We start from the raw sequence: 14802 nt of genomic DNA on the forward strand, positions 1-14802 counted from the left end.
AAAACAGTATACATATATATCAGTGTTATGTGGTAACTTCATACCTATACCCATGTGTACTGTGTTTTCTTTGGCCAATTTGTCTGTTTTACTGAAAGAAAAAAAGGTTTCCGGATGAAAAAATCTTGCGATCTATGCCTGAGACCAAATAAATCAGTCACGTACTAAAAAGAAGCCGGTATAGTTCTTTGCGTCATCAACGGGATACGAACCCGGGACTTTTCCACCAGACGCGTGGGGACCGATCACTATACTACTGTGCTACCAGCCAACCGCCTTCGGCATGTACATTATTTACAAGACATTGAGTGTTATTACTGTTTAACAGTCCTAGGGTCCTCACGGGTAGCATGGCTGGTAAGATCGCCGTCCCTCCACACCACATGGAAAAGACCTGACTTCAAATCTCGTCGATGAAGGGAGGAAATTGTATGGGTCTTTTCTCAAACGTGGCTGAATTGGTTTTTATTTCCGGAGACTCGGGATTTTCGTATAGCAACAGAAAATCGACCTCAGAACAGACGGAAATGCCCATATCGCAGTCATAAGGAACATTTAGTAATGATTGAAAAAGGTTGAAATTTATGGGTATAAAACCCAAAAAATATTCTTTTCATACATACATAATATTACTTCTAAAGCTTAGGATTCGAAATGATAACACAGAAAAAGGCGACCAAGTTTTATTGTTGGGTCTAAGCGTGACGTTTTGATCTACTCCATAAAAAGAAAACCACAGTTAATCTAAACTTTTATTGTACAAAAAACTGCAAAAAATATCATGAACCATATTGAAAGAATTCGAGTAATGGAAACTCTTTACCCTGAGGTAGGTAAAGGGACGGCTGATAAAACCATTCACTGACATTGACAGCGGCAATAGTAAGTAAGAGACGTGATGTCCACAAAATGGCACTCACTGAAGAAGAGGGCGATTGAGCAATGAAAATTAAAGAAAATTATATACCATAGAAGGTGCAGAACTGCACGATATTAGTATATAGAGATATATATGAGCCTTACTGTAACATGCATGGGAACAATGGATTGCTTTTGAAATAACATAAAAAATTAAAAATTTGGAGCACTAAAGCCTGAAACTATACTCTAACCCATGCATGACTAAATGTTGCAGGAAAGTTCACACAATATCTGATAGTAAGTCATTCTTTATCTTACCATGTGGCAACTTCTATTTGCGAAACACACGCTTAATTACCTGTTGGTGCCATTTGCAAAAATTTCTAATTTTTTGTTCATTAAGTATATAAAAATCACAAACCAGGAGTCAAGCAAACAGAGTGCGCTGGCAAAAAAATTGGCAGAAGATGATGCCGGGCACCAAAAAACATTTCCAAAACTTGGGTGACACTTTTTTATTTAAAAAATAGCATGTATATTTGGAGTGTAGAAAACAATGAAGAATACTGAGGAATTAAAATGGAAGAAGAAACCCATTTTAAAATTAGAATAGCGGGAGACAGTGAAGTTCTTTATGTGATACAGACAGCTGACAACAGGGACATATGGTGTTCTGTGAACAACTTATTGAACAAATTCTTTCAGCGATAGGGAAGTTTATAATTGCGCTTTATGTATGTACATGAATATACATATATTGGTGGATGAGACAGATAAGAATTTACTTTAAAAAATTCATAGGCAAGCATGAAACACTAGGGTTTTAATTTGATTTTAAAAAAGAATAATAAGTAAATTATCCAAATGAATAAATAACTGAAATATGTGTAACTGAATGTTATTTTTAAAGAGAAATTCATCAGAAATATGGAGATGTTAACTCATTACAATTTGTTTGAATTTAAAGGAAGCAGTTACAAAAAAATGCATATACACTTTATAAATATAGCTTGCTTCTGTTTTTATTCAATACATTTCATGTTTCAAAAGGAATTCATTCCCACACAGCTGGTTTGAACGGGTTGAAAATCTAGCAGTTCGTTTTTATTAGAGTTTTTAATGTTTACTATGGCTAAAAGGTTTCTTCTTGTTACTAATGATGTGCAGTGTTTATAAGAATATTTTTTTTTCTTGGAGCATCCTAGCGATTGAAACCATTGGAAAGATTCCACTGTTGCATGCAAACTGAGATGGTTTGAGATGTATTTGTCACCACTGACCACTGGCTGCTGCGAACAATAATATCTCCATTATGAAATCAAAGATCTCGTAAGAGAGGCCTATTTCCTTAAAAGTGTTTCATGAAAAATTGGACAGATAAAAGGTTTTTCTCCTGAATGAATTCTTAGGTGTTCTGTTAGTTGTCCTCTGTGTGAGAACTTCTCACATATCTGACAGCAGAAAGGTTTTTCGCCACTATGAATACTGACGTGCCTTGTGAGGTGTTCTCGTTGTGAAAACTTCTTCTCAGATGATGGACAGCTCAAAGGTTTTTCTCCTCTAGGAATTCTTAAGTGTCTGGTAAGCTGATCTCTCCGCGAGAACTTCTTCTCACAGGTTGGACAGCTGAAAGGTTTTTCGTTTGTGTGAACTCTAAGATGGATTTGGAGGTGTGATTTCTGTGAAACTTTCTCACATGTTGGACAGCTGAACGGTTTTTTTTCATGTATGAATTCTTAGGTGTTCTGTAAGTTGTCCTCTGCATGAGAACTTCTCACATGTTGGGCAGCAGAAAGGTTTTTCTCCACTATGAATACTGAGGTGGCTTGTAAGGGGTCCTTGTTCTGAAACTTCGCACGTGTTGGACAGCTGAAAGGTTTTTCCTTGTATGAATTCTTACGCGTCTTGTAAGTTGTTCTCTACGTGAAATACTCTTGTCACAGGTTGGACAGCAGAATGCTTTTCTCCGTTATGAATTCTGAGGTGTCTTGTGAGAGAGGCTTTTTCTGAAAACGTCTTCTAACATGTTGGACAGCTGAACGTTTTTCTCATATATGAATTCTTAGGTGTCCTGTAAGTTGTCTTCTGTGTGTGAACTTCTTCTCACATATTGGACAGCTGAAAGGTTTTTCTCCTGTATGAATTCTTAGGTGTCCTGTAAGTTGTCCTCTGTGTGAGAACTTCTTTTCACAGGTTGGACAGCTGAAAGGTTTTTCTCCACTATGAATTCTAAAGTGTGATCTAAAGTTTCCTCCTAGTGAGAACTTCTTCTCACAATTTGGACAACTGAAAGGTTTTTCTCCTGTATGAATTCTTACGTGTCTGATTAGACTTCCTCTCCATGAGAACTTCTTCTCACATGTTGGACAATTGAAAGGTTTTTCTCCTGTATGAATTCTGAGGTGTCCTCTAAGTTCTCCTCTGTGTGAGAACGTTTTCTCACACGTTGGGCAGCAGAAAGGTTTTTCTCCACTATGAATACTGAGGTGGCTTGTAAGTTGTTCTCTCCGTGAGAACTTCTTCTCACATGTTGGACAGCTGAAAGGTTTTTCTCCTGTATGAATTCTTACGTGTCTCATTAGACCTTTTTTCCATGAGAACTTTTTCTCACAGGTTGGACAGCAGAATGGTTTTTCTCCAGTGTGAATTCTGATGTGTTTTGTGAGGCTTGCTTGTTCTGAAAATTTCTTCTCACATGTTGGACAGCTGAATGGTTTTACTCCTGTATGAATTCGGAGGTGCCTTGTAAGAGTTCCTTGTTTTGAAAACTTCTTCCCACAGGTTGGACAACAGAAAGGTTTTTCTCCTGTATGAATTCTTAGGTGTGTTCTAAGTTGCCCACTGTATGAGAACCTCTTCTCACAGGTTGGACAGCTGAAAGGTTTTTCTCCACTATGAATTCTGAAATGGCTTGTGAGTTCTGCTCTCTGTGAGAACTTCTTCTCACATGTTGGACAGCTGAAAGGTTTTTCTCCACTATGAATTCTGAGGTGTCTTGTGAGTTGCACTCTCTGTGAGAACTTCTTCTCACATGTTGGACAGCTGTAAGGTGTTCCTCCTGTATGAATTCTTAGGTGTCCTGTAAGCTGTCCTCTTTCTGAGAACGTCTTCTCACATGTTGGACAGCTGAAAGGTTTTTCTCCTGTATGAATTGTTAGGTGTATTCTAAGTTGTCCTCTGTTTGAGAACTTCTTCTCACATGTTGGACAGCTGAAAGGTTTTTCTCCTGTATGAATTTTTAGGTGTTGTGTAAGTTGTCCACTGTGTGTGAACTTCTTCTCACATGTTGGGCAGCAGAAAGGTTTTTCTCCTGTATGGATTCTGAGGTGGGCTTTGAGGGATCCTTTTTCTGAAAACTTCTTCTCACATGTTGGACAGCTGAAAGGTTTTTCTCCTGTATGAATTCTTAGGTGTCCTGTAAGGTGTTCTCTCCGTGAGAACTTCTTCTCACATGTTGGGCAGCAGAAAGGTTTTTCTCCTGTATGGATTCTGCGGTGGCTTTTGAGGGATCCTTTTTCTGAAAACTTCTTCTCACATGTTGGACAGCTGAAAGGTTTTTCTCCTGTATGAATTCTTAGGTGTCCTGTAAGGTGTTCTCTCCGTGAGAACTTCTTCTCACAGGTTGGACACGTGAAAGGTTTTCCTCCACTATGGATTCTAATGTGACTCGTGAGTTCTACTCTCTGTGAGAACTTCTCACTGGTTGGACAGCTGAATTGTATATCCTTATCGTCACATCTCAGGTGCTTTTTAATCATTTCACTCCCTGAGAACTTCTCATTCATAGAGGACTGGAGGTTTTTCGAATAAGAACGCAGATGTTTCATGAAAAAGCAAATTTCATGAGATGACTTATTGGAATTGCAATTATTGAGAATTTTTGAGCACAGATGGAACAGCTGAATGGTTTTACCTGATTATTGTTTTCTGGGGTCTGTTTCAAGATTATTCTCTGTGAAAAATTCTTCCAACCATTTTCACAAATTAAACATCTCTCCTTATCATGAAGGGAGAATGTGTTTCAACAGTTCTTTGTTTCAGCTTCTTACTAGAAGTTTTACAAGAAGTGTATTCGTAAATTTGGGAATTGCCAGATGTTCTGAATAAGAAATGATCTTTTCTATTATGACATAATTGCAAAATCTCATCTTAGGTACACTTGTTGTACTATTTTTTTTTCCAAGTGATGTGTGGTAAAACCACTTAGTTGATGAAAATTCCCTTGTCTACGTTGTGTGAGATCAGCCGAGGAGAAATGCCCTCAGTGGTTTACGTTATGGCTGTGTTTTGAACACATTTGTGGAAAATTTTAGTTAGAGCTTTATGATATGTACACATATATTCCTTCAGCTTAAGTCATGGGTGACGTTGACTACCTTTTGAATAGTTAATAAGGGTTTTTTTCTAAGGAAGAAAATATGTATAAAAGTCCTTGATCACCCACATTCTTTATGAAGTGATTTCATTATAACCAGATGATAGTTTGGCTCATAAACTCTTGCTATTTTTGCGTTATATTCTTCATTGGTGATGCTTGCAATGTACAGATGTTTTGTTTATGTTTGGTTCAGCTGACTGTACAAATGTTTGCCAAAAATTGGCACGGAAACCTTTCGTATCTCTCTTTAAAATTATATGGCATTTTTCGATTATTAGAGAACTTTACTGTGTTTTTAATACTTTCTTTTAAAGTGTTTCTTCACTAGTCATTCAGGTTTCTGTAATCTTGTTCTTTCCATTAAAAGGGTTCGATTGGGTTGTATCTTTTAATATGTTATATCCTTCCTACAAAAAAGAAAGAAAATAAGTTATATAAATGCCATGTTCAATAAAGAGATATACACTCACCAGTCAAAAAATTTGAAATGTATTTTGAATATCTTGGAAGTGACAATTTTATCCCAAACTGAGGACTGTAATCTTCATGGCATGGATTTCACTGTTTCAGGGAGCGCAGTTCTTGAGGTTGTCACAGACATTCTCTCAGATATGCCAGACAAGCTGCACTTGCTACCTAGGGGTCTAGAACGCTGATGGTGACCACCCAGGTGTGAACCAACATAATCAGCAGGGGTTGAGGTTTGGCGCACACACCACATGGAGTAATACTGCCTCTGTATATTACCTGGCAGTACTAGATGGTAGATGACCCTCATCAACCAGTGCAATACAACCACTTTGATTATTGGAGGCTTGATGGGGTGGGACCCATGTTTAGTGTCTAGAGCTACGTTCCGGTCAACCCTTCCCTATCACTTCCATCATGCTGTATGGTTGACGAATTTTGAGGTTATGATGAACATCGTGGTGAGATCGAATATTCCTTACATTTCGAGGGTACAGCTCTAAAACGGTGTTCGCAGGGCGGACGCTAGTTAGTACTCCGGACAGAACCTATTGGTAACTCCCTACGAGGCTTCCGGATAAGCTAGTGTATAATCTTGCTACCGCTACTCTGCCAGATAGTGAGTGGAGGGAGTCCGAGTAGTGTGTATGCGGGGAGCATTGTCGATGCCACGTTAAGTCAAGAATCTGGGTAAATTCTTACCATGTGTACGCCATATCCAAAAATTTCGGTACATCATACAGCATTTCCCAATCACACTTTCTTAATATTGAATACACCATGAATAGTGAAATTAATAAAGCATGCATATCTGCGTAAAGATCTGAACCTCCCAAGGACTTCCTAATTCATTTCACAAATATACGCGGTATCAATTCTAAACTTAACGATGTCCATTTCCACTTGCAGTCTGCCAAACCCCATGTACTTTTTCTGACAGAATCTTAGTTATCGATAGATTCAAATACTGATCATCTCAGATGCCCAAATTATTCACTGTATGATTCCTTTCGCCTCAAAGGTGGTACTTGTGGATATGTCCGTTCTGATATTCCCTGTTAGAGACTTGGCAATTTGGAATCTACTCTCCTTGACTTTCTCTGGCTTAAAATCTCTCTACTTCGTTGTGTCAAATTCATCTTTTGTCTCTACCGTTCTCCAAACTCCAATAATCACTTGGAGCTCTTTGACTTCCTCTCTGTGCAACTTGGCTTTCTCCAGTCTAACTTTCCTAACAGTGAGGTAATTTTCCTTGGTGATTTTAATGTTCACAACTCCAGCTCGCATTCGTTTTCTAGTCACACCGATCTAACTGGTCGAGATGCTGAGGCTTTGGCAATTACTAATGACCTTGCACCGATTGTTCATTTACCTACAAGAATACCGGGCAATCCTAATCATACAGCCAACACGCTTGACCTTTTTCTCACAAACACCCTTCTAAGTACACGGTCGAAATGACAGATCCTTTAGGCACTTCAGCTAACAACTTGGTGATTGTCTCTTCTCCAATGGAGCCTTTATCTCATGGCTATTCCCAACCTCGTGTTGTTTGGTATTACAAGAATGCAAAATGAGATGAACTGCGAGACTTCTTTTCTTCTTATCCTTTGTCGGATTACTGTTTCAAAAGTTCTGATGTCACCGCTTGCTCAGATTGTGTCAGTGAAATTATTCTTGCAGAATGGAATCCTTTATCCAACACTACACTTTAAAATCTCGTCCTTTATCTAAACCTTGGTTTTCCAATAAATGTGCCATGGCTGTTCAACAGATGAATGTTGCATATCGTAATTGGCTTGTTTCTAATTCTTCAGTTTCATTTTCTGCCTACACCAAAGATCCAAACAATTGTAAAGCAGTTACTAATCAATCCAAACTAGAGTTTGAACAGGCTAAGAGTAGAAAACTTGCTTCTTACCCTAATGGAAGCCGTGGATTCTGGTCTCTTGCGAAAGCTATTGCCCGCAACTTTTGCCCATCTGTGCTCCCACCTCTGTCCAAACCAGATGATTCTGTTGTCACTTCGGCCAAGGATAAAACTGACCTGCTAGCATCCCATTTTTCTTCCAACTCATGTATTCTTCATTTTGGTAAAACGCCTGCCACCATTCCCAACACGCTCCATTCAATGCCCCCGGTGGTCTTCCGTCAAAAGGATGTCAGTATTTCGACGAATCTTGATGCTAAGAAAGCTCCAGGTCACAATGGTATTTCTCCACTTGTTCTCAAAACCTGTGCTCCTGAACTTACTCCTATTCTTTGCAGCCTTTTTTCACTTTGTTATTCCAAAAGTGTTTTTCCTTCTGCTTGGAAATTTGCTCATATCCAGCCAGTTCCTAAAAAGGGTGACAAATCCCTCCCATCCAATTATCGTCCCATTGCAATTACTTCTACTCTTTCTAAAGTAATGGAGAAATCAATTAACCGCGAACTCTTAAACTACCTAGAAACCTTCCGTCTGATCAACGATCGCCAGTATGGATTCCGTCAGTGTCGATCCAGTGGTGATATTCTGGCTTATGTTACCCATTTATGGACTAATCCAATGGAAAGTTTCGATGAAACACAAATAGTAGTATCTTGACGTCTCACTGTCAAAAAGAGAAAGAGAGCCATCTACCATCACCCTCACTCTCACTGAGGGTGATGGTAGATGGCTCTCTTCCTTCTAACTTCTCCATTAATGCCGGTGTTAACCAAAGTTCAGTTCTTTCCCCCACTCTTTTCCTCTTGTATATTAATGACCTTCTTCCATTGACTGGAAATCCTATCCATAGTTTTGCCGATGATAGCACATTCCATTCACCTTTCCATTTTGAGAAACTTCGCCCTGTTCAATCAGCTTGAAGTTCTCGAAAATTCGATAATATGTCCTTAAATGTCGATCTTCGGGTAATTCTCCAGTGGGAGAAAGACAACTTAGTTGATTTCAACCCTTCTAAAACTCAGTCTTGTCTTGTATCTAGCAAAAATGATTCTTCTGCTCCTATGCTTATATTTAGTGACACTTCAATTTCTAGGCAAAATGATATATCTCTTTTGGGGATTACCGTGACTTTTAATCTCTCTTGGCACAAGCACATTACAAATATTGCTTCCTCTGCATCTAAAAATCTTGGGTTTTCTTTTTCTCTCTCGGCGTTACTTTTCTTCCAAACAGCTGCTCACTCTGTATAAATCGCAAATCCGCCCTGTCATGGAATATTGTTCTCCCATCTGGGGTGTGCTCCCTAAACCTCTCTCAGGATTCTTGATTCCATTCAGAAGAGGGCAGTTAGGTTAATTAATGATTCATCTCTAACAGAGTCTCTCCACTCGCTTTCTCATAGACATACTGTTACTGCTGCATGCCTCTTCTACAGATACTTCCATGGGCACTGTTCTTCTGAATTGGCTTCTATAATTCCTGCCCTCTCTTTCAAAACAGTCGGATCATGTGCTGCCACCAGCCAACATCCATTTACTGTCCAACTTGATACTCGCAGAACCAACTTTTCATCTTCCTCGTTTATTCATTCAACTGCCGTTTTCTGGATCAACTTCTCTTCATACGTATTTGCTGAAAATTACAGTCCGGAGAAGTTCAAGTCCAATGGCAACGAATATCTTCTTTCGTCTTCTCAACCTCCAGCTTTTGCACGGTACTAAGTATCATAGGTTCTAATACCTCTCGTTTTTCGGGTTTACATTAAAAAAAAAAAAAAAGTCTTCCGGACTGTCATCATGAGTTTTGTGTTGTATTTTGATTTGGTACAGAAGACCGAAACCCAATTTGACTTATTCAAAAAATCGCAGACATTCTCATTTTGAATCAGATGTGTAGTATAATGGGTCAGAAGAAAGCTTGCAAATATTTGGAGTGTCACTGGTACTATTCCGTGTCAACTTTTGTATGGGGAGAGTTGTATGTTTTTTTTTCCAACACTGTTGTGTTGAAAGAATATGTAGCTATGGGGTAAAATTCAGGGCTGCTGTTTGCATGTGGTGGGAAATGGAAAAGGAAACCAAATATATATTTTAGGTTACATATCGTGTTAAGGGTATTATTAGATCAAGTTTTTATAAGATAATCTATCCGAATATCATAATGCACGTCCATCCCCTTGAATGGTGAAAAGGGGAAAGTCTGGATGCTTAGCTTCATGACGTTCACGCCCTGCATTGACACTGTATTGGTGCAAAAAGTGAAATTAACAGTCAGCAGACCACGTGGTTTTTTTTACTACACATCAAATCGGGTATTGGCAATGGCGGCAAATCGAATCGTTCAATTTTTAAAAGAAAGAAGTCGTTTCTTGTAACCGCATGTCAACCAAAATTCCGTATTCTTGAACAAACGGCGCACAGTTCGATTGGACACGGCCATTTCATTTTAATAATTTGAAATTTTCAGACATTTTCTGCAGTTGACTTTCTATTCTGACACACAATTCGCTTAAAATTCTTGTGGTTTCTTTCTTAGAGTAGCGAATTTTTATGGCAATTATTCCTTTTAGGTTGCTTTCCACTTTTGTCCTCCACTCATGTTATTCTTTTTGGGCTGATTGCTTCCGACACACCAGGCGGTTCTTTTGTTTTTTGAAGTGTGACTTTTGCTAAACGTGCTATAACAACAACAGCTTTATAAAAATCTGAACGATTACCTGACTTGCCCAAGCACGGATTGACCATGCCTCCCCAGAAAAGCATGCAGTATTTATCTGAAAGCAAGGAACTTTTGTTAACGCATGAGGCAACTTATATTCTCATAATTTACGTTTGATTATCTACTGAAACAAATTGGAAAAGGTTTCTAATTTTTTGGCCAGTGAATGAAAATTTTCTCTATTCCTTTTTGCAGTATATAAAAATAGAGATTAAAGAAAATGTCAGCAGAAAATCGACATTTCATAATAGATTCCAAGCAAATAAATAAACAAAGTTAATTTTATACACTTTACAGTAAAAATATCATGACCTATTAGGGAGTATGTCCTTTTGCAGCGAGTTCTTGCCACATAGCAGAACATGAACTTTATAAAATTAACGAATATTTTTTGGACTCCCGGAATTTAGAGGGTGTTCAGTGATTTTTGGGTAAAGTTTGTCAAAAGAGAAATATTAATGGGTAAAAGTGAAGACAGTTATGTAATCACTATTTACTGTCTCCTTTGAAATGCGAGTATCAAATTCCAAGACAATAAAAGCTTCAGTGAAAGGAATACTGACACAAATAAGAGTGAAATGGTAAATTTAAATTGAAAAGTGGAGATGATTTCCTCAGCTGGCTATATATATTTAGTCATTCGATATTTATTTCATTGTGCTCTCAAACAAAATCAAGGTAACAAAACAGAAGCGCCATAAAAATATTTTTTCCTATTAATCGTTTAAAAGGTTTGAATTTAATCCAAAATTTATGGTTGTAGAGTAGGACGGAAGGCATTACTAAATGAAAGTTCATTTCTATGAAAACTACACTACTCGACAAATTTAAGAACAAAGTTTTTTCATGAATATTTTTTGTGAGCGGTGTCGCCGAAGGCGATTATTTACTGTAATAGACATTCTGGCGAGCAAATGCGGAGTATCCAATAGAATTCGATCTACCATCTTACAGAGGCTCAACATTATAAATATGGTTTTAACTCAAGCTGCGCCAGATCACTCAGGTATCATGATTTTACAAAACTCTTCATGCCACCATGCCAGGGATTTTGGAAATTTGTCGTGGACATCAAAGGTCCGCAACGATTCCTTCGTTACCGGTCCGCGAGGATTGCATTTTGCAGAATTACCTCTCCGTTACGGATAGGAAATATAATACACTGATTCTTAATTGCATATAGCTTGAGAAGAACTGGGACTCTATTTGATTCTTTGAGATGGAGGGCTGTTTGACGAATTGAAGCCAGGAAATCGAAGGCCTGTTGCACGTTGGCTTAATGTGTCCCAAAGTGTCGTCTTGGCACTACCAAGGAAGCAGTTTCAGGGACAGGAAGGCTGGACGAAGGCTAGGGAAACTAGAACAGACCGTTATTTGGCTCTAACAGCGTTCTGTTATCAATATCGGTCGAGGTAGCTGTGGCGACAGCTATTTCCAACTGGATTGTTTAATGTCAAAACGATAGGAGAAAATCTGAGTATGATACTGCAACAAGAGCTAGATAACATTTTGAGATGACGTTTAACGTTGAAAAATGAAAGTACTGCCTATGAGAAGCTGTAATCCCAGCATACCATACCAATTCGGTGGTACCACACTCAAGGTAGTGAAGAAGGGAAAAGAAAGCTCAATTCAAGAGAATTCTGCGCAAGGTAGCCAAGGGGTTTATATCCCGATTAATAGCTAAAATATTTGCAATAGTTTTCGCCATATAATGCAAAGAAGCTAAAGGCTTTCGCTGCAGTGGGAAAAAAAAAAAAAAAAGTAGACAAGGAAACAGAAATTATATGCTTTCCTCTTCACAAAGGAAGTATCCAGTTGATCTTTGAAATTCTTCAAACTCTCAGCCTGAACTAACTGGAAGGGCAATTTGTTCCAGTTATCACCGACACGCAGGCTAAAAGGAAATTTCCTGCTATCTAATGTAAATATAAAACTCGAACCTGCAATTTGAATTTATGATCCCTAATTTGTAATATATATGTATATATATTATTAGTATGTATAATCGGTTAGATTTTAGCATTGTTTAATAAATTCTTTAGTGCAACGTTAATACCATTGTAAGTATGCCAATTGGACATTATACGTGCCTGTCTATATATATGTGTTTTTTTTTTTAATGTTGTTAGGATATTGTATATGTATAAGTATTATTGTACATACAAATCTGATACTAAAGTTAGCCCAACATGGTTATCTTAATTCAGCATGGCCTATATATTTTAATTATATTAATATTTGATAATTAATTTTTCATTACACTTTACTGATGAATTTTCATTACTTTCAGCTAATATTATATAAAAACTAATGGTCATGTTTATGTCAATATTAATTTTAAATAACAATACATTTACATATATTATGATATAATAACATAGAACATTGCATCTCGTGGTCGTCAACCCCCTACTTCTTCGGGGGCTTTCAGTGGATTCACAGCCCATTTGACGTAATGTCTCATACCCACCCGCTTCTGTTGTCCCTATACCAGTTTTGCCATTTTGCTATATTAATTTAATTTTCTAATTTACATTTTAATTTTACATTTAAAATATTTCAATTACTTAATTTTCTTATATTAGTTTAAATTTTTATAATCGTTCTCTACAGCAAACTGTGATGGGGAACACAAAGCCCAACGGGTAAATATACGATCTTTTCAAGGCTCCCACTGCTACTGTCCTGAGGAAGTTGTACCTTAGAAAGAGGTTTTTTCCCGCCTTCTAATTGTTACATAGGTAGGGAAACTTTTTACTGTGCAGTCCCACTTACTTGATACTGTGTTATGATGGTGCATTAGCCTCAGGCCCCAACATCCTATGCTAATGTATGCTGTTATTTGTACATTTGTTCCTGCCTTACCTCGGACTGCGCCGGTAACGCTTTTCTAAGGCATAACAGCGCGTATATGTCGTAAGGTATGGTCCAATATACATATATACAGCCTCTTACTAGGTGACATTTTCTAATAATTTTATAACATTTTTATCTTATTTGTATCTGGGGGGGGGGGTTTGCTGAGTGTTGTAGTACTGTTAGACGATGAGCCTCGTCTGAGCGAAGAAAACCCTGTAAACATGGGGATTAAATTTATTAAATGTTATGTTATTTTTAGATTATATTCAATGAATGTATGTGGGTCGACATTAGGGTGGTTCGTTCTAAGATTTGCGTGTATGGCTGCTTTTATATGACACCTACTGTATAGGGTGGGTATTTTTTTTAGGTTGAGAGTTTTAATGAGTTTTTGAATGGCTACCTTTCCGCTATTTATATTGTGGCCTATTTTGAACAACCTGTTTGTTTGATTTCTGATTGTATTTCCATGTATGTGTTTTGCTATATTGCTCTCCCAATGGGTGAGTTTTATTGTATTGAAGTTAAAGTGGTCTCTCTCTTATCGTAGTGATGTGTGTATGTTTTGTTATGGTTGATGGGGATTTCGATGTCTAAGTAGACTGCTTGTTGGTTGTTATACGGGTTTGTACGTTCAATGGTTAGGTCTGTTTGGTAAATATACTGGGCTACTGTTTCAAAATTGTCAGGGTTGATCTCAAGGACGTCATCGATAAATCTTTAAAATGTAATATTGTCTGTGATGCTGCTTTCATAGTGTTTCAGGTAAAGGTTAGCTATGGAGCATGAAATGCTAGATCCCCTAGCTATCCCCCTACATTGCATGTATATCTTATCTCACATTAGTACATAGTTGCCTTTGACACAGAATTTGACGAGGTCATTCCAATATTGTTTGCTGAATTTTATGATATTGTGATATTTCTGGTAGTATAACAGGAGTACTTCTTTTAAATTGCCGTGTGCTATACTTGTAAAGAGGTTTTTGAAGTCGTAAGGGTATATACTTTTTATCTTATTGCTTTGATTGGTGATATAGCCCAAATATTTTTGTTGTAGTTGATAATTCTGGTATTCTTTATTTCATTAGTAATGCCTTTTAATTTGCTTTCCATTATCTTACTGTAATACTTTATATAACTATTTATGCCTGATGTAATAAATCTTTTTCCTGTTGGCACTTTGTGATATTTTGGTATTGTAAGGGTATTGCACCCTGTCTATTTTTATTTTACGTATTTTATGCATACCCAAGGTTTTTTTTGCTGATGCTGTTTGGTTTGGTGTCTATATGTATTTGTATGTGTCATTGTGATTCAATTCCTCTTTGATAGCTTCTACGTAGTATTTTTTATATATAAGTCGCCTTGTCTGTACTTGTGGTCACGAATTTGTTTTGTATTTCTTTTATTTTGCTGTTGACGTTTCTTAGTTTAATTTGTTTATCATTTTTTTACAGTGCTATGTTTTCTCTGAAACTGGTCAATATGCTTTCAGTGGTGGTGTTTTTTTTTTTTTTTTTTTTTTATGAGAACCCCAAACACGAGAGGTATAATAACCTATAGTACCTAGTACAGTGCTTGGG

At 37.5% G+C, this 14802-nt stretch overlaps 1 protein-coding gene across 1 annotated transcript in view; it reads right to left on the reverse strand.

The window, feature by feature from the left end:
* Window positions 1–2201: 2201 nt before the first annotated feature.
* LOC150079708 (uncharacterized) overlaps window positions 2202–14802 on the reverse strand; it is a 36607-nt gene continuing 24006 nt past the window's right edge. The window contains exons 2-4 of the mRNA XM_090383175.1: window positions 4051–4774; window positions 2959–3714; window positions 2202–2568 (exon numbers count right to left, since the gene is read on the reverse strand). Of these exons, the coding sequence (XP_090239301.1) occupies window positions 2202–2568; window positions 2959–3714; window positions 4051–4774 (1847 nt within the window). The remainder of the gene's footprint in view (window positions 2569–2958; window positions 3715–4050; window positions 4775–14802) is intronic.

The sequence above is a fragment of the Mastigoproctus giganteus genome, chromosome 10 (assembly GCF_048544385.1).
Source record: "Mastigoproctus giganteus isolate SK-2022 chromosome 10, ASM4854438v1, whole genome shotgun sequence".
Taxonomy (NCBI): Eukaryota; Metazoa; Arthropoda; class Arachnida; order Uropygi; family Thelyphonidae; genus Mastigoproctus; species Mastigoproctus giganteus.